General features: G+C 41.0%; 1 protein-coding gene across 1 annotated transcript; it reads right to left on the bottom strand.

Annotated features, from left to right (window-relative positions):
- Positions 1 to 5768: 5768 nt before the first annotated feature.
- On the bottom strand, positions 5769 to 6187 carry LOC114639786 (40S ribosomal protein S26-like). The gene has a single exon (XM_028788571.1). The coding sequence runs from the start codon at positions 6179 to 6181 to the stop codon at positions 5834 to 5836; it is 348 nt and encodes a 115-aa protein (XP_028644404.1). The 5' UTR covers positions 6182 to 6187; the 3' UTR covers positions 5769 to 5833.
- Positions 6188 to 20498: the final 14311 nt, after the last annotated feature.

Genomic DNA, 20498 nt, shown 5'->3' with positions numbered 1-20498 from the left:
GAGGCAAGCAGATCTCTGTGAGTTCAAGGCCAGCCTGATCTACATAATTCCAGGCCAGGTAAATAGACCGTGGGTGGTAGCAGCATCCCTGCACTTTCATTGCAAACTAGAGTATGACCCTCCTGGGCAGGCAATCTGGAGACTAGAATATCACGAACCAACGCACCTCCATCTTCAGAACTGCCATACAGGTAGGTTCAAGTTTATTCTAGTTCCTTTTTTATCTTTTTCTTTCTTTTCTGTGACATAGTCTAGTATCTGAATACATAGCTCCGAATGGTTTCTAAATCATGGTCTTGCTTCTACTTCCAAACAGAGTCTTGGAGTTATAGGAGTGTCTAGCTGTACATGGTAAAGATGGGTGACCTCTGAGGATGCTAATTTTCTGCTATTCTGTTGGAGACAGGATGTCACTATGTGTCCCTATCTGCTTGGTAGTCACTGTATAGCCTAGGGTAGCCTCAGGCTTATGGCAGTCCTCCTGCTTCAACCTCCCAAGCACTGGGATCCTCCAGTTCCCTGAGATTGCCTTTTCTATGTTCATTGCCTTCCTCTAGGTCTGTCTCAGTTACTTTTTTATCACTGTGACAAAACACTGTGACCAAGGCAACTTATAAAAGAAAACAGGCTTGAGGTTTTAGGAATTATTTTGAAGCCTGTTTTGAAGACAGGCTTGAGGTTCTAGAATGTCCAAGTCCATGACTGTCATGTAGGGAGTATGGCAGCAGGTAGGCATCCTGCTAGATCAGTAACTGAAAGCTTACATGTGATCCACATGCATGAGATGGGGGAGGGTAACTGGGAATGCTGAGGGCTGTGACACACCTCTTCCAATAAGGTCTCACCTCCTAATCCTTACCAAACAGTTCCGCCAACTGGAAAACAAGCATGCAAGTATAGGAGCCTATGGTGGCCATTCTCACTCAAACCACCACAAGGTTTCTACCATGTTGTGCTTACTCACCAGACCTTTATTATAAGGCTCTTTTATTATAGTATATTATTATATTTACATTACATTTTATTTATAATTATGTATAATTACACATTATTATTTTATTATTATAAATAGGATGTATTAAAATTATTCTATTCTATTTATTATAAAGTTTCACCATTCTGCTAGTTGCTCCAAAGCCAACACTAGCACCTAAGTGGTCAAAGAACTATTACATTATGCTGTTGATTTTTTTTCCTGTCAAAAGGCATTTGCATTTCCAATGAGAGTCTGAACCCTAAGGAACCTGTAGTTGGTAGAATATTATACACTTATTTTCATTAATATAAATTTACTTACACCATGCCCATGCGCGGGCACTTGCACACACATGGGGGTGGGGGGAGAGAGAGAGAGAGAGAGAGAGAGAGAGAGAGAGAGAGAGAGAGAGAGAGCACACTTTGGGTACACATTCTGATTTATGGAATTAATTGATTGCTTAATAATCTATGTGGTTTTGTCTGTTTCTGCCACCCAACAAAACCTCAAGTTTGATTGGAGCATTGCTCAATGGGTATAGTGTTCGGCTGGTTGTGAATTTCATTCCCATGATCACATAAATCCACATACACTTAGGAGGTAGAGGCAGGACGGTCAGATGTTTAAGGTCATCCTTAGGTACAAAGTTCAAGCCTACAGACCTCTAAAACAACAAACAGCTTCAGTCTGGCCAAGGAGAAAAAAATCTCCTATTGAGGATGGTGACTCCAGCAGAGGCTGAGTTCTAATTTTTCTTGAAGTGATTTTGTTGTTGTTGTTTACTTCCACCACTGCCCGCAGAAGCCTCAAGGAAGGCCGGATTCCTTTTCCCAGCTCTTTCTGGAGTCAACTGGAGATTGTCTTTGCTCCAAAATAACTCACCAGAGGCAGCACAGAGAAGAGAAAGAAGAGTTCTTAAGGTTCACTTCTGGTCTCATCATTACCCACTGCGTGCCCTTGAGCTTCAGCTGCTGCTCCTGTATACCAGTGGCAGCCCTCCTGTCTTAATTGGTGATCTAGTGCTGTGAAGAAACATCATGATGATGGCAACTCTTATAAAGAAAAACATTTGACTGGGGATGGCTGTCAGTTTCAGAGGTTTACTCCATTAGTCATGGTGGGAAGTATGGTAGTGCAGGGAGAGGTTGGGCTAGAGGAGCTGGGAGAGAGTTTTACATCTGGATTGGCAGGCAGCAGGTGGAGAGAGTGATCCACTGGGCCTGGCTTGAGTTTCTGAAACCTCAAAGTTTACCCCTGTGACACACTTCCTCCAGTCAGGCCACACCTAATTCAAAAGGCCACATGTCCTAATCCTTTCAAATAATGCCACTCCCTATGAACCTATGGGGGCCATTTTTCATTCCAATCACCATACCTCCTTTCTAAAGTGTCCAGAGAAAACAAGAATGTAAGAATAGAGAATACAGTCAGCAAAGCCAACTGTAAAGTACAGCTGAAAACAACTCATGAAATGGACTGACTTTGTGAGTTTGTTTATTTGTTTTTGAAGGCAGGGTTTTTTGGTTGTGTGTGTGTGTGTGTGTGTGTGTGTAGCCTGGGCTGTCCTAGAATTCACTCTGTGGACCAGGCTGGCTTTTAACTCGCAGAGATACACCTACCTCTGCCTCCCAAGTGCTGGGATTAAAGGTGTACACCACCACCTATCAATTTTGTGAGTTCTTACAATGTCCCTTTTGGGAGATGAAAGAACAGGTTTTTCATCTTTCCCATTGGAAAGACAATCCTGTGTTTAACATTCCTAGTTTCTCTGGAGATCAGTGGGTACAAGGATCTTCATGCTGTGCTCCTATCCCAAACAACAGAAATCACTTAAAATGTCCCTTTTTTTTTTTTATAGCCTAGTAAAGACTATTCAGAGAACCACTTGATTAAAAAAGAAGAAGAAGTCTTCTGAGTCTTGGAGATGGCTTCAGTGGGTAAAAATGCCTGTCCCCAAGCCTGATGGCAGAGTTCTATCACCAGGACTCACACGGAAGGAAAAAATAGTCACTGCTTTCCTCTGACCTCACATGCACACATGCACACATGCACACATACAGTAAATAAATAAATAAAATGTAAGAAAAGCTTTCTTTTTAAAAATGTATGTTCTCAGGCCTCGGTGAAACAGCTCATTGGGCAAAGGCGTTTGCTGCCAAACCTAACAACTTGAGTTTAATCCCCAGAGCCTACCCATGTAGGGCTGGGGGAGGAGAGAGAGACGGCACTCTGAATGCTGCCAGTTGCCCTCTGACCTCCCTCTGACCTTCACACCAGTCTCATAGCACGTGTGTAGCCACGCAAATACACAAAATAAGTAAATAAATGTGAAAAATATAATTAAGTAAATAAAGACTGGGTGTGGTGGTATATACCTTTAATTTCAGCATTTGAAGGGCAGAGGCAGGTGGACCTCCGTGACTCTGAGGCCAACCTGGTCTACATAGTGAGTTCTAGGCCAGGTAGAACTACATAGTTACCTGAGTTCAAGTTCTAGAGTGCTACATATCACTGTGAGTAGAAAGAACCAAATCCTGAAAGTTATCTGACCTCCACACACATGCTATGGCATGCACACACCTGTATTTTACACACACACTACTACCACTACCACTACTACTACTACTAATAACAATAACAATAACAATAACAATAACAATAATAAGGCTGGTTTTCCTTCCTGTGTTTACGTTTAACTTTCAGATTAATTCTAAAAGTCATCCCAAAGAACAGTGTTTGGTGACCACTAATTTTTCCTATTTATGATTATAATTAATGAAAGCTTAAACAATAAAGGATTAAAAGTATATTTTAAATTTTTTTCTAATGATTTATTTTATTTTAATTATGGGTATGTGTGCCTGGTATCTTGGAGACTAGGAAAAAAAAGCATCAGATACCCTGGATCGGGAGTTACAGGTGTTTCTGGGCATCCAGATGTGAATTGCAGTTCATGAAAGGAAGAATAGCAAGTGGTTGTTGTTGTCATTTCAGTCTCCCCCTCCTTCTCCCCCTCCTTCTCCTCTCCCCTCTCCTCTCCCCCACCTTCCTTCTTGAATAAGAGATAGCTTACTCTGGGTGACTATGGCCTGGAAACACAGACTTAGGTTACCTAAAATTCCATGTTCCAATATGAAAGCAGTTTCATGAAGTTTTATAGTTATACAGGACAAAGAAAGTCGTAAATCAAGGCAAGTTTAAAATACATTGGTGGGACAGTAGAGAGACAGAGAGATGGGTGAAGCTTTCCAACAGGCCCAAGATGTATCTGATGCCATTCTTAGCTTTTGGATTAGTGTACTCTAGTCATCTGGTAAGTCAGTAGATTCTAAAAAGTTTCTAGCTATTGAGTCATAAGGTGTTAATTCCAACACAGAGGTGGGCAAGAAATGATGTTCCAGAAGGCTAGGGCTACCCTAAGATAAGGTAATTAGCTTCTAAACTTACAAAATTACAGTATCTCCACAGTAATGAAATTGTAGCCAATCGGTCTCTGCAGACATGGTGACCATTTATTTTTCCTATTTATGATTATAATTAATGAAAGTTTAAACAATAAAGGATTAAAAGTATTTCAGGAAGTTGTGTTCACAGCCAGGCACAGCTTCTTTCCAGGAGTTTTTGTTCATGGTTCCTTCTGTTGGCTTCATATGGGGGCCACATGTTATTTATTAAACACGTTATGGTCCCTCATAGCTAGGAAGCTCATTTCTAGGGTCTGAGGTACATAAGGCTGTGTAGAGGCAGGAAATCCTTCTTCAGAAGAGAGGCAAAGACCGTCATGAAAGAAACTCCTGGGTCATAGCAAAACGATTGGCCATCATGATCTGGATCTGATTCATTCTTTCTTTCTCAATCTCTCTCTCTCTCTCTTTCTCAATCTTCTCAATCTCTCTCTCTCTCTCTCTCTCTCTCTCTCTCTCTCTCTCAATGATCTCTGTATCTGCCATAACATTTACTTGTGATATAGATTGTTACAACTAAAATTAAGAAATCAAGAACATAGTTTCTCCTAATGGAGTAAAGATTACAGATGAAAGAAACACATCTAAAATAACCACAATTTACATATTTTTAAATGAATTCGACTACACAGTTTCTCCATATATATAGTTATTTGTACTTGATGAACTATTTTATATTTTATATTTTATATTTAAATGGTTGGAAATGAAGGTGTATCTGAAGTACTGTCTCTCTCTTTTAAAATACAAGTGTTGGTTAATTTTTTATTCCCTGCCAATTGTACTATAGGATGTTCAAATACTAATTATATCAATAAGCATAAATACTTAATGTGTAACTCATCATGGATGTTGTTGCTATTAGATATTGATGTCTGTTGTAAACTCTGGATAAGAAGAATTAACCCAAATCTCTAGCTAGAGTAAATGGTGTTAAATTTAATTTAAAAACAAGATATTTTTTTGTATTATCCAAATTGTACAGAGTAAGAGAATATATATATACATATATATACGTACATATATATATGTACATATATATATGTATGTATATAAAGAAAATAAAAAACCTGAATATTTCAAATATTAATTTTGAATAAGGTAAGGATTTAGGGTAAGCAAACCATCATAACAAAAAGGTATGACCAAGTGAAAGGACATAATATTTTCATTTGTAACCTTTCTTTTTCTTTTTCTTTTCCCCTCCTTCTCCCTCTTGCTCTGGCCCTGCTTGCTCCAGCCCCTGCTCCCTCTGCCCCCATCCCCTTGTTCTGGGCCCCCCTCACTCTGGCCCCCAGGCCCCCATTTGTAACTTCTTTTTTTTTTTTAAAGTAGAACTTCCGTTTTATTTTTCCCAAAGCATCTTTCCTTTCGCCCTTAAGAAACCACCTCTTTACATGGGCTTTGGTGGGGGTCGTGATGCAGCGCCAGCAGGTCTGAATCCTTGTGGGGGAGTTCGGTCCTTCCGGGCTTCCCGAGATCGATTCCTGACGACCTTGCTATGAATGGCACAGCTCACGCAGTAATGCAGCTTGACATAGAGTTTGGGAAGGACGTAAGCGTCGAAGACGCTTGCTTCAGATATGTCCCTGACAGCAGCAGCTTCTACAATGTTCCGAATGACAAACTTCTTAATGGCGTTATCCTTGGGCACACACCGGGCGCAGTTCGTGCAGCGAATTGGCTGCACATGGTCGCGGCCCTTTTTGGCACGACCGTTGTTTCTTCTTTTTTTGGTCATCTTGGAGCCAAGACTCGAAAGAATCATTTGTAACTTCTTAAAACTAAGATTAATATTATTTTATCTCTGGCAGTGGCAGCTCATGTCTTTAATTATAGTACTTGGGAAGAAGGGGCTGGCAGTGAGTTCGAAGCCAGCCTGGTCTACACAGTAAGTTCTAGGACAGCCAGCATTGCATGGAGAAACCTCTTGAAAAAAAATTATCATTTAAAAATATATGAGGTAGATTACTAGATATCATAAATAATTTTTAAAGTCTAATCACAAAAATGATAAACATAAGCAGTGAGAGGAACGTTTGTTTATTTGGGGAACTTGATTGTTGTTGTTGGTGACAATGACCATAGGCCAGCATTTTCCAAGTCCGAACGAATGTGCTCTCAGACGACAGAAGAAAGTTCAGCATCTCCTAGGAGTGAGTTAGAAGTAGCTGGAGTAAATCCTCATCTTTAAATCAGAATGAAGTCACTGATATGATGTCTTTCTTTTAGTGAAATCATCTAATTTTTATCTTTTGAAGAAGACTGTGTAACTAATTTTTAACTTATAGTCAAGTCTTTTACAACACCATGCGCTATTTGTTTATCTAGTAGACAAAACTTTATAAACAGATTTCAATATTCATCCAAGAAAATACATTTTGTAATTAGTATTTAATTTAGTAAAAAGTTCTAAGTAAGCATATTGCGTGTAGCTTTTGCTACTCTGCCTAAGCTCCAGGAATGGGCCGTGCTATCAGCCCCAACCCAGATTCCCTTGAATTCATGGATAAGAAACACAAACACATACATTGCTCAATTCCAACTTGCCTTATAAGCACAATTGCTGGGCGCTACTTGTCTCCCTCCCGGAGAAGCGAGCCCTTATCATCACTCTCAGCTCCGCACCACTCCACCTGCCCTCATCTTTAGTCGCTCAGTTACATCGAGTCCCAGCTAAACATCCCCAATTGCCCCCTGTAGAAATGGCCTGTGGCCTCTTTACCCACGGCCTCACATGACTGCTTGGCTTTTCTCTTTCTGAAGCATGGTGAACTCTCTCTTCCTCTCCTGTGTCTGTCTCCTGCCTCCCAGGAACCCGGAAGCCCCGCCTATTCCTACCACCCAGCAATTAGCCCATGGCTTCTTTACTGATTGATCAAGAACCAATTGGGGAATGGGACCTTAGCATCAGAACCACCCTTACATCAGCATCACTATCTAAACAGATTTTTTTAAATAGCTAAAGCAATACTATCCAAAAAGCAAATGCTTTGTCCAATGGGTAAACATAAAAAAAACCCCAAATGTAATCATGATTTTTAAATGTTTATTTAGTAAAAGGATACTAAGAACAGATCAATATTTAAGAAAATATTGTAGGAAGCTGGACGACAGTGATGCACCCCTTTAACTGGTACTCAGGAGGCAGAGGCAGGTGGATCTTTGAGTTCGAGGCCAGTCTGGTTTATAGAGTAAGTTCTAGGATAGCTATGACTACACCGAGAAACCCTGTCTCAAAAAACCAAACAATAACAAAAATTGTAGAAAAGTAAGCATTGACTTTATGTCAGGGTGTAGAATTAACCTTAAAAATTTTTATAACCAACAGGCAATGTTGACACATCCCTTTAATCCCAGTACTTGGGAGGTAGAGGCAGGTGGATCTCTGTGAGTTTGAGGTTAGCCTGGTCTACAGAGCAAGTTTCAGAACAGCCAGGGCTACATAAAGAAATTCTGTCTCAAAAAAATATAATCTTTATAGTATCTTAACGTAGTTATAATCATATTTTTAACAATATTTACAACATACTTTAATCTTAACATTGATATTGTCAATACAAAATTAAGAAAACAGTTTTAATGAGGTAAAAAGGAAAACTCAGAAGGCTCTATCTAAACCACAAAAATACATGTATCTTAGTTATCTAATAGTTAAACACAATAGAGTATATCAATAATTTGTTTTCTTAACCAAATTCAAATTAAATACTTATTCAAGATTTAAGTTAATATAACATGTATCTTGAAACGGTTCTTTGTTTAGAAAAAGCATTTACTTTCTATTTGTGTTTATGGGGCATCCAAAGTAGGATAAAGCATCCAAAAAAGGTTAAAGTTTGGTACTTATGATGATGACCATGATGATGATGATGATGAGTTTGGTTTTTTGAGATAAGGTTTCATTTTATAATACTCTTGACTGTCCTGGAACTTGCTTTGTAGTTCAGGCTGGTCTAAGACTCACAGAGACCTGCCTGCTTCTGCCTTCTTATTGCTTGGATTAAAGGCATGTGCCATCACCACCCAGCGTATTATTTTCTATTTATAGCTAAAAAATGAATAATTTAAAATATATCATTATAGTGTAGCACATTAAGATGATTTGTAGAACTCTAAGGTATCTGTGTAAGATATCTAAGATACCTCAATTATCTACTAGGAAAGACACGTGGTTCAGTAGGAGTGAGCTTGTCTAAAGTCCGTCAATGGGGAGCATGTTACAGAACTTAGTTGGGATAAAGATCAAGGATAAGAGATTGACCAGGGGGCTGGAGAGATGGCTCTGAGGTCAAGAGTACCGACTACTCCAGAGGTCATGAGTTCAATTCCCAGTAACCACATGGTGGCTCACAATCATCTGTAATGAGATCTGATGCCCTCTTCTGGTGTGTCTGAAGGCAGCAACAATGTATACATATACATAAAATAAATAAATATATCTTTAAAAAAAGAGAGAGAGATTGACTAGAATTACATTATTATGTATATCTTGTCCTTAAAAGCAGACTTAAAATTTGTAAATTTAAGAACTCAAGTAAATTGCCTCAAAGAAAGATTTAGGACCACTACCCATGTCTATTTGTTTTACCTATGTGGTCACATTTATTAAATTATTTTTTTCTTTTATTATAACTTTACTTGTTAAAATTTTAATTTCACTGTGAGCCAAAATGAAGCGAAGCCAAGTTAACAACTTTAGTTTACACAAGCACTTACTCATGAGCCAATTTGGCAATAAGTACATTATGTAAAAAGAAAACATAACCACATGTAGACAGAGAGTTTATATACATAATCATGCATAAGATATATTTTAATGATTTGTTTTTACTTTATGTGCATTGATGTTTTGCCTGCATGTCTGTCTTTCTGAAGGTGTCAGAGCCCCTGCAGCTGGAACCATAGACAGTTCTGAGCTGCCATGTGAGTCCTGGGAATTGAATACGGGATCTTCTGGAAGAACAGCCAGTGCTCTTAACTACTGAGCCATCTCTCTAGCCCAAGATATATTTTAATAAAACAAGACTTTGTTAGGATTATACATACATAAATACGTACATATGTACATACATACAAAGTGCATATATACAAACAGATATATAAATATATGTATATATATATTTGTTTGTTTTTTGAGACAGTTTCTTTGTATAGCTTGAACTCACTCTGTAGACCAGGCTGGCCTCAAACTCACAGAGATCCAACTGCCTCTGCCTCCTAAGTGCTGGGATTAAAGGCATGTGGCACCACTGCCTGGCCAAGGATTATGTTTTTTATAGTCCTCATTATGAAAAGAAAAGATGTAGGGGTTGGCCTGGTGCTGCTTGTGAAAATGCTAAATTCTGTACTCCATGATCCAGTTGCTCCAGGACAAAAGGATCCTTATGTATATCAGTCTTTGTTGTGTGACATTGCTCTCTAATTTAAAACTATTAGTTAAATAAAACCAGTGACAGCCAATTAGTGGGGGGAATAGGAAGAGGTAGAGTTTGAGTTACTGAGATTTGGGTTTCAGGTAGGAGAGGAAGGAAAGAGAAGAGGAGGTCTCCGTGAGGCATGACAGACCATCAGCACATGCCAGAGTGAAATGCCTCCCCAGGAGGCCAGCCTGCTGGAGCAGAAATAACCCAGAGAATTTCAAACAGCAAGTATTTAGGGAGCACAGTTGAGGTAGTAGCTAGACTAGCATTAGAGATTTAGATTAAGGGTAGTCCCCCAGTAATTGCACATAGTAATTAATAAATAAATATAGTTTGAGTATCTTTCATTTGAAGCTAGGCAGGGCTTAGCACAATTCATAATAATTCTACAAGAAAGAGCATTGACAGCCGAGCAGTGGTGGCACATGCCTTTAATCCCAGCACTTGGGAGGCAGAGGCAGAGTTCCAGGACAGCCAGGGCTACACAGAGAAACCTTGTCTTGAAAAACCAAGAAACCAAAAAATCAAAAAAAAAAAAAAAAAAAAAAAAAGAGCATTGACATCTTCAGAGCATTGACATCTTCAGTAAACATATCTATTAATTTATGTATGTTCCAACATGAATAAAAGGAGGTCTACATTTAACAGTTTTATATTAGGAATATTTTGAAGAAATCACATGAATTTTATGATTATATATTTGTATTATATAAAAGAGAATCCATTTTGAATGATATCTTATCAAAATCTATGTATATAACACTGAAGGTTTTTGAAACATTCAAATATTCCCAAAGATGCCATTTTGAAGGTCCTGAGTGCCAGTAAATTGAGCAAGTAAGTGGTGGAGAGATGAACGAGAAAGAGAAACAGAAGGGTGTGTGCACAGTCAAGAGAGGCAGAACTGGAGACTCAAGGGGAGTGAGGAACAGCCTGATGTGAGGAGCCTGGGACACCACCTGGGACCATGTCTGTGTTCCTAGTCTTGCAGCAGTGGAGGTCTGTGTAGATGTCTACGGCCATGTTATTACCAAAGGCCATGCAGATGTCCCTGGTCTGGGCTGCTGGTGCTGCCTGGGGCCGTGTTGATGTCTGACGGCTGTGCAGAACTGGCTCCACCCCTCACTGGTTGTGGCACTCAGGTGGGCTACCCCCTTCATGGCTCTGGAGATGAGCATGGGAGAGCTGGCAGGCTGACCAACTCAGCTACCACCCAGGCCCAACCCAACATCTACCCCGTCTATGATCTGCTGAAATATGGGAAGGGGCTGGTCCTTCAAAACCAAAGTTACGAGATCTCCATAACACAAGGCAACAACAGGATACCCTAGAGGAGTCTCAGTGAGGATCCAGTATTGGTAGTGTAGCAGAAGCCAGAGGCCTTGAACTGGACCTGATTCACTGTACATTAAACAGCAAGAAAAGCAAATGTTTGGGAAAAAGGTGTACTGAATGGCACACAAGACACACCATACCTTCCACAGTGAAAGATTTTGGTTTGTTTGTTTGTTTTCTTTTGGTGGGAAGGTTATAGGGCAGAGGGTGGATATGGGGGAGGACAGAGAGCTGAGTGGGACTGGGTACATGATGTGAAAGTCACAAAGAATTAATAAAGAGTTTAAAAATGAATTTAAAAAGAGAACTGACATGACCATAGTGTATTTAAAACAAAACAAAACAAAACAAAAAACCTTTGATACAAATAGCACACGAAAACAACCAAAAATACACTAACACGACTATTATAGACACATGCCACGATTATATGACATTAGGTTCATTCAGTTGAGAAAAAAAGAGTAAGTTTACTGTATTTCTTTAAGATAGGAGAAAGGCTTGGGAACACGAAAGATCATAGGTGACATTTGACATATATACTTAAGCTTCTCTCTCTCTCTCTCTCTCTCTCTCTCTCTTTTTCTCTCTCTCTCTCCCTCCCTCCTTCCTTCTCTCCCTCTCTCCTTTCTTCCCTCCCTCCTTCTCTCTCTGCTGAAGAAGGTGTTTTCTAATTGTGTCCCAGACTGCCAGTGGTCACAACTTGTGTCAAGTCAGGTCAGGCCACCTAAGCATAACAATCAAATTAAAAGAGTAAACTTAAAAGTGGAAAGCAGAAAAGGCAGATTTATTTAATGTGGCCACATGGGAAAGAGGGACAGAGATCCTAAAAACCCTCAAGCCTATCCTTAGGGTCCTGAAGTAGTATGCATGTATGTATGTATGTATGTATGTATGTATGTATGTATGTATAGATATGTACACACACACACACACACACACACACACACACACACACACACACACACAAGAGTATGCACATCTAAGCAGTCTTGGCCAAGGTACTGCTGTGTCCACCACTGAGTCCTCTTCACTGTCCAGGTTTTAGTTTCATCCTATAAGGTTGTTTGACAAGTTACTCAAACTGAAACCTCTTTCAGAGAGACAAGTTCCAGTTCTGCCTGGAGCCTTTCCCTCTCAAGATATGAGATTTCCATGGAAACTCCTATATCCTTAGAGCCCATTCTTGCAACTCTCTGATGATTAGATCAAGAGACATAAGTGTCTGTTTAGAGTGTCTTTTTATCTACCAGACCCACTACATGAAGTTTTCCAAGATGTCCCCACAAAAAGCCATGTGTTATTATATAAGACCCAGAAGCAGAGTATGCATGGGTCCAGGAAATGTCCACTTTGATGCTAGCTCACTCAAATATTTCATGTGTTTCTTGTGAGAAAAGCAGAAGCAAAGGAACGCCAGAGTCCATGTTTAACAGAATGGATCAGTCAAATGACAGACAAGGGAAACTCCCCAAGATGCTTGAAGATGGTGTCAGCAAAAACCCCCAGGAATGCTGGCCACAGAGGCTACACAGACATGGCTTACTTAATTTGATTGTCATTAACCTGAATCCCCCCCAAGCTGCAGAGACCTCCCAGGGGCATGTGGGGGAGGGGAGGCTGGGGAGTGCACTGAAATTTTTGGCTTTAAGGCTGAAACCAGCTTAGGGCTGGTTTGTATAATAGGCACGTGAGTTAAAAGAAAAAGGCTGGGGGAGGGGTGATGGGGTAAGGGGAGAACATCTGAAATGTAAATAAAATAATATCCAATTTAAAAAAAAGAAAAAGGATGCTCAAGGAAAACTAAAAGATCAGAGATAACAAAACAAGGTCAAAGAAGAGGTAGTTACTTTAGATTTTACCTGTGATTGTCATAAAGAAATATTCATTAATTCATTGTTTTAGTACCTAATTTAGCTCACAGGTACAGATTTTTCTTTGAAGAGCTCTTTATTATTAATTGAGGGGACTTGTTTGTTTGGTTTTTTGAGACAGAGTTCTCTATGTAACAGCTCTGGTTGTCCTGGACCTTGCTCTACAGACCAGGCTGGATTTGAACTCAGAGATCCACCTACCTCTGTCTCTGCAGTGCTAGGATTAAAGGTGTGCACATCACTGCCTGGCACTCCTTACCATTATTTTTAATGACCACTTTTATTGTTTGTTTTCCCAGATCATTTCACATTTTAGTTAAAGCAGCCTGCCTGCCTCTGTGTGTGTGTATTTGTATGTGTGTGTGTGTGTGTGTGTGTGTGTGTGTATGTGTATGTGTGTGTGTTTAACTTCATGGTCTAGGACTTTGTTAAATGCACAAGAGAAAGCAATTTGGAGGTAGTAAATGTTTCTCTTCACTTTTCCAAATACTTGGAAGTTAGTAATTATCACACATAAAATCAGCTAGAGAATTTGACGGCAGTTTATATGAAAACATTTCCTCCTTTTGGAAACCATGTTCTCCATATATACATACACACATATACATATATAAATGCAAACATGTACATACATATATACATACATACATATACACATATAAACATACATACACACATACTTCCATATATAGATACACATATATAGACACACACACACACACACACACACACACACACACACACAGATCAACTTCCTCAGCATTTCCTCTGAGATCATCTTTTCCAACTGGGTCTTGAGGTTATCTCACATCTCACTCAAATCTGAAGGGGTTTCAGACACTGCGTGAAACAATCCCTCAAGTGAGTCTTCCCGGGGGAGTCAATAAAGTTCCGTCTGACCCAGGATCTGGGTTTGTTGGGTGGCTCCCCCAGACCCCTCCACACTTTGTGTGGGAGGGAACAAGTGCCTCTTTTCTTCAGTGCCTTTATCATCAGGAGAAACAAATGCCTCTTGTCTTATCACCAGGCTTTCATAAAATTCCTAAGCTAAAGTCTTGGCAAGATCACAAGAGAAGTAGTAGAAAGACTCAGAATTGTGCATTTGAGGAGGAATGTCAGGAGACAAAGGCTGAATGATAATAAATCAAAGCTTTTCAAAGACAATGAAAACCAAGACAAATAAAACAAAAACCAAAATGCATTCAAAGTTCTGGAAGTGAACAAAATACAAGCTAGACATTCAGAATCCAAACTACTGTTGGAGGTTCCAAAAGCAAGGAAAGAAATCAAACCCAAAGTCTAGACCAAAATGCTTTCAGAGCAAACAAATTAGATACTTTAAACCAAATACTTTGAAAGCAGACCAAAAATGTATTTAACAAAGGAGGATTCTTGTTAACCAGCTCAGAATAAACAAAGTGGGTCATGGATCAATCAACTTAAAGGAGGTTCAGAGCCTTGAACAGAACTCACCAACAGTCGAACTGAGGAGGTAAACATTAGGTAGGCCTGGACTCAGTGAGTCCATGCAGCTGCCTGGGTTCCTTCCGTGAAGCTGATTCTTCTAGTGGAAAGTGGATCATTCTCAAAGTCCTGTGTTGTGATGCCACAACAAAAAACCCACAACCTTCATTTTAAAATGAACCACAACCTTCATTTTAAAGGGAATAAGGGATAGTTTATTCTAGAGCCATTCTGAGTAAGCATGGGCCAGGAACACAGAGGTTCCAGCAAGCGTTCTTAACTGTTGAGCCATCTTTCCAAATTCTATTTTCAAATGTGTTTTTTATTTTGAGTGTGTGTATTGGTCTGCATGTATGTTTTTGTTTTTTTCTTTTTTCTTTTTCTTTTTTTTTTTTTTGGTTTTTCGAGACAGGGTTTCTCTGTGTAGCCCTGGCTGTCCTGGAACTCACTCTGTAGACCAGGCTGGCTGCAAACTCAGAAATCCGCCTGCCTCTGCCTCCCGAGTGCTGGGATTAAAGGCGTGCGCCACCACCGCCCGGCGGTCTGCATGTATGTTAATGTACCACAGGCACACGGTGCCTGCAGAAGCCAGAAGATAGCAGCAGATGCCCTGGAACTTCGGTTGCAGACAGTTGTGAGTAGTCTTGTAGGTACCTGAATCCGAGTCTCTTGTAAGAATAGAAAGTGGTCTTAACTGCTGAGTCACTTCTTCAGCCTCTAGTTTGTTTTTAAGATTTTATTACTGTATGTGTGCAGTATTTTTATGGAGTATGTGCTCTGCTTGAGTGGAAGTCAGAGGACAATTTGGAAAATCAGCTTTTACCTTCCACCTCACCAAGACAAGTTTTTTCTTTTCTTCCCTTTTTAAATTTGTTTTTATGTTTATGTTCATGGGTGGTTTGCTTGCATGTCTGTCTAAAGGTGTCAAAAGCCCTGGATCTGGAGTTAGACAGGTGTGAGTTGCCATGAGGGTGCTGGGAATTAAACTCAGGTCTTTTGGAAGAACAGCCAGTGCTCTTAACTGCTGAGCCATCTCTTCAGCCCCTCAAGACAAGTTTACTGATTGCTTCTGAAGCCTCAAAATGTATTCCAAGCTAGTTGACTATGGTGGTTTGAATTAAGAATGGCTCCCAAAGGCTCACATGCTTAGTTACAGGGAGTGAAACTGAAAGGATTAGAAGGATTAAGGGATGTGGCCTTGTTGGAGGAAGAAATGTGTCACTGGAAATGGTCTTTGAAGTTTCAAAGCCCAAGCCAAGCCCAGTGCCCCCCCCCCACGACCTGTGGCTCAGGACATTGTTCTCAGCTTACCACTCCAGTACCATTCATTCTGGGATGCTCACTGATACAAGGATAATGGGTTAAACCTCTGAAACAGTAAGCAAGTCCCCAATTAAATGTTTTCTTTTGGCTGGGCGGTGGTGGTGCACGCCTTTAATCCCAGCACTTGGGAGTCAGAGGCAGGCGGATTTCTGAGTTCGAGAGTTCGAGGCTAGCCTGGTCTACAGAGTTCCAGGACAGCCAGGGCTACACAGAGAAACCCTGTCTCGAAAAACCAAAAAAAAAAAAAAAAAGTTTTCTTTTCATGAGTCATTATGTCTCTTCACAGCAATGGAACAGTGACTAAGACAGGAAGCTTTAGCGAAAGAGTGAGCAAGCCCATAGTACCAGGAAAAGCACACCTGGGCTTTGGCCAGCATCTGAAAGACAGAAAGAGAAAAAGCTACATCATGGTGGACAGAGAACAAGTACACAGAGGGTGGGAATTCTGGGAAGGAAAAGTACATCAGCTCACTAAAGGACCAAGTATTCCTCCTACTTCTTGATCATTAAGGTGGACCTACCTTTCTGAGGGCTTGTCCTGTAGCCAGATGATTGACCTGCTCTACTCTTAACGCTTAAAGGAGAAGACAGTGCCATTCCTCTACCCAGGGGTAGATCCCATTTTTAGTGTAGTGTTTCCTACTCTGAAGAGGCAACCATAAAAATCCTTCAGAATATGGGCTGAAATTGGAGAATAGGTGTAGCCAGTCTCTATCACATAAGTCTGGAGATCCAGTCCCTGAAATTCTTCACCATAGATTAGTGACTTGACTGGCATTTTGGTTCATATCTTCACATCTAGCCCTCAGGTAATAATGCTCATTTAGGGGTGATTTAAAAAAAAAAACCACCCAAAACTCCCTTTTGACATTCCTGGCCTCCAGCCAGGCAGGAACCAGGAGAATTTTGGCTTATGGCTAAGGATTTAAATGGTTTCCCCTTCCCTAAACTGTTCAGTTTCTGGCTGCCGTCCTTATCAGTTCCCCCTATCTGAAGAGGCATCTCTGTCATTTAGGAAACAGAAGCAATGATGGAATCTGGCTTCTTCCTGCTGGGTGGGGTCATTGGGTGTAGCAGTTGAATCAGTAACCCTCTGTATAACAGCTAGGTGTAGGGAAGACAGGAAGACCTTGACTGATGGCAGAGATGTAAGGGATAAGTAAGGCACAGAAGGAGTCAGGAGGAGGTAACACTGAAGCTCTCTGAACAACTGAAATTATAAGAGCAGCCATTGTTAACTAGACAGCTTAACATAAGACCTAGGCTGAGACCAGAAGCCAGAACAAAGGATGTTTTAAATTGTCTAGATAAACTCCATATTAATATTTCTTTGTTTAGTTACTGTTTGTTGAAACAGGATTTCCCAAATACAGTTATGGCTGGCCTGAAACTTTCTCTGTAGTCCAACCTGGCCTTGAACTCCCAGAAATCTGTCTCCATATGCCTCCTAAGTGCTGGGATTACTGGTGTGTGCCACTACTCCTACTGGATTAGAACTGTTCTGTTTCTCTTCTGGGTTTTTTGCCTTTGGCCTCCAAGGCTCCAAGGGAGAGTGATGAACCCAGAATCTGATGTCAGGTTTGTTAATAGCTTTTGGGATACCTAGAATCACAGTGTGAGGACCCTACAGAGAGGGCCAGGATGATATGTGTCTCCTTATTGCATTCTCTAGCTACACGGATAGTTGCTCAAAAAATAAACAGAAAAGAATGAGTTGGCAAAGATGTGGCCCAAATTAGAAAGTTGAGAGATTAACTATTATGTTTCTACTAACTGAGCCAGAGAAGTTTTCATGAGCAGAACATTGGGAGCCGAGACAGTCACAGATTATTGTTATTCGTGTGTGTATGTGTGTGTGTGTGTGTGTGAGAGAGAGAGAGAGAGAGAGAGAGAGAGAGAGAGAGAGAGATTGTGTAGTCATTTTTCCTACCTTTACCTGGTTCTGGAGACTAAATTTGGCACTTTTCCTTCCTGGGCTATCTGCCTTTATAAGCTCAGTGCTTACTATTTCCATCAGAAATGACTTGAGGGCACTGAGGAGTCTAGAAACAATAAGAAGATGGATATGGATATGTATTCCAACCCAGGGACTTGGGTTGGAAGAAAAGCTTTGGGAGTAAGTGGCAGTTAGATACATGGCTGCTTATCAAGGCACCAAGGAAGAGGGTTGTGTGAGCAAGAAGAGCCAAGAAAAGAACAATAGCACACAGTTGGTGGGGTGATCTGGATGAAAACAACCCCCATAGGCTCATTGATTTGAATGCTTTGTCACCAGAGAGTGGCACTATTTGAAATGATTAGAAGGTATGGCCTTGTGGGAGGAAGTGTGTCATGAGGGTGGTTCTTTTCCTGCTGGCTGAAGATGTGGATGTAGAACTCTCTGCTACTTCTCTAGCTCCTTGTTTGCCTCCATGTTGTCATGTTCCCCACCATGGTAAAAATGGACTGAAACTTTGAAACTGTAGACAAGCTCCAGATAAATGCTTTCTTTTATAAGAGTTGTTATGGCCATAGTGTCTCTTCACAGCAATAGAAAACAAAGACAGTCAGTCGGGAGCAGAAGTCTTTTATTTCAGCAAAAGCAGCACTTTTTTTTTTTTGGTCTGATGCATCAGGCCTGAAACTGAGCTCCCTTAGACAATCCACCTGCCTGGGGTTCCTCCGAGTCCTCCAACTACAGAGAGTTAATGTTTACTTAATGTACTTCACATTCCAAAACTTCTTAAACTAATCCTTCCATATAACCTGGAAAGGTCCTTCTTAGAGCTGAAGTGCCTGAATCTGGTAGGGTCACAAAGTACCAAACACTAAAAAAAGCAAAGGAGGTCACACTGGAGGACTAAAGAAAGAGAAGAATACCTTGCCCCACATCATCAGGGGTGTGCAAGGAACTGATAGTGTATGAAACTGGGTTTGCAGGAAGGAAATGCTTTTGCAATTATAAGGATTAGTAAAGAACTGAAAGGTCTCGAAAAACCAAAAAAAAAAAAAAAAAAAACTGAAGGAAGAAACTAGCAGTGGTGTGGAGCCTGCAGAGCGTGTAGGGAGGCTCCAGGCTTCAGTGGTCTTTGTGCAAATGCAGCCAATCACCCCTCTGCTGTAGAGGGTCACAGGCCACAATGAGGAATATGTCCTGCCTGGGTACTTCCTTGAGATGAGTTCGCACACAGTTGGGGACATGTGCTCTCAACTTTGGTGACAGTTCTTCTGGCTGCTCTTGCAGGCTATGCCAGTGTCTGGCAGGTGTGGTTTTTGCATTTCTGTGTGTGTGTGTGCTTGTTGATGTGGCCATGGCCATGTTACATTGTTGATGACTGAACTATACATGCAGAATGTTAACTCATTGATCAAGGTAACTTATAAAAGACAGGGTTTAATGGGCCTATAGTTTCAGGGGCTCAAGTACATTGGCAGAGTGAGGGAAGATGGCAGGAACAGCTGAGAGCTCACATCTTGATCCAAAAGTTGGGGGGGGAGAGAGAGAGAGAGAGAGAGAGAGAGGATAATAGAGACAGAGAGAGGAAATATCAGGAGTCTATTGAAACCTCAAGGCCCACCCTCAGTGACACACCTCTTCCAATAAGACCACACCTCTAATCCTTCCCAAACAGTTTCACCTACTGAGGATCGATTCAAATGTGTTAGCCTTTAGGGGCTATTCTTATTCAAACCACCACGCACAGCTAGGCTTGGCACTGACTGGTGTTGGGGATTGGTTTTAATGCTTTAATTTAATCTGGAGTCTGTGTGTCCAAACACTGAAGGTTCTTGTCCGCAATTGGTTTTTGATCAATCAATAAAGATGCTAGCTGCCAATGGCTGGGCAAAGGGACACAGGGCAGGACCTTTCGATTTGCATGGGCTAGGAGGCGGGAGGAGAGAAGAGAATTGCCATGTTTTGGAGGGAGACGGATCAGATTTAGAGCTACAGGAGGAAAAGCATCCAAAATGTAGGTGAGAAGGAATTCGGCCCCCAAAAGTGTTGCCTAGTAGTGTCCTGAACAGCAAAGAGTAGGAGGCCTCCCAGAAGGAGCCAGGCAGTAAAGATAGATCATAGATTTAGAGGGGGGTTGAATCAGGAGTACTGGAGGGAAATCTATAATAGTAGAGGATTAGAACTGCCCAGCCTTTAAGCTAGCCAAGGCATTTCAAAAATAAGCTAATGTGTGTGTGTCTTCCATTCACGGATCCAAAGAGTTCCAGGGCAGGTGACCTTCTGAGAGCACTAAGCAGTGTAGCTAAACTCGTTGCTACAGACTGTGACCTCAGCCACATCCAGCCCCAGAAGCAGGACTGAAACTCTGTCTAGGTGTATATCATCTTTCCTATGTGGGCAGGAGAACAGGGGAGTGTGTTAGGTGAGTACTGGTCACTGGACTCTGGTTGTCCACCCAGGAGTTTCATTCTTTAAATGACTTTTGCAGTACAAGCAATTTAGGAGCACTGTGGGCATTTTATTTATTAAGGTTTAGTCACATGCCGGGCGGTGGTGGCGCACGCCTTTAATCCCAGCACTTGGGAGGCAGAGGCAGGCGGATTTCTGAGTTCAAGAGTTCGAGGCTAGCCTGGTCTACAGAGTGAGTTCCAGGACAGCCAGAGCTACTCAGAGAAACCCTGTCTCGAAAAACCAAAAAAAAAA

This window comes from Grammomys surdaster, unplaced genomic scaffold (assembly GCF_004785775.1).
Source record: "Grammomys surdaster isolate TR1022 unplaced genomic scaffold, NIH_TR_1.0 125750, whole genome shotgun sequence".
Lineage (NCBI taxonomy): Eukaryota > Metazoa > Chordata > Mammalia > Rodentia > Muridae > Grammomys > Grammomys surdaster.
The sequence above is the reverse complement of the archived record's forward strand: the minus strand, read 5'-3'. Positions and strand labels throughout refer to the sequence as shown.

Coding starts and splice junctions, on each gene's coding strand:
- LOC114639786 (XM_028788571.1), bottom strand. CDS start 6,181: ATGACCAAAAAAAGAAGAAACAACGGTCGTGCCAAAAAGGGCCGCGAC.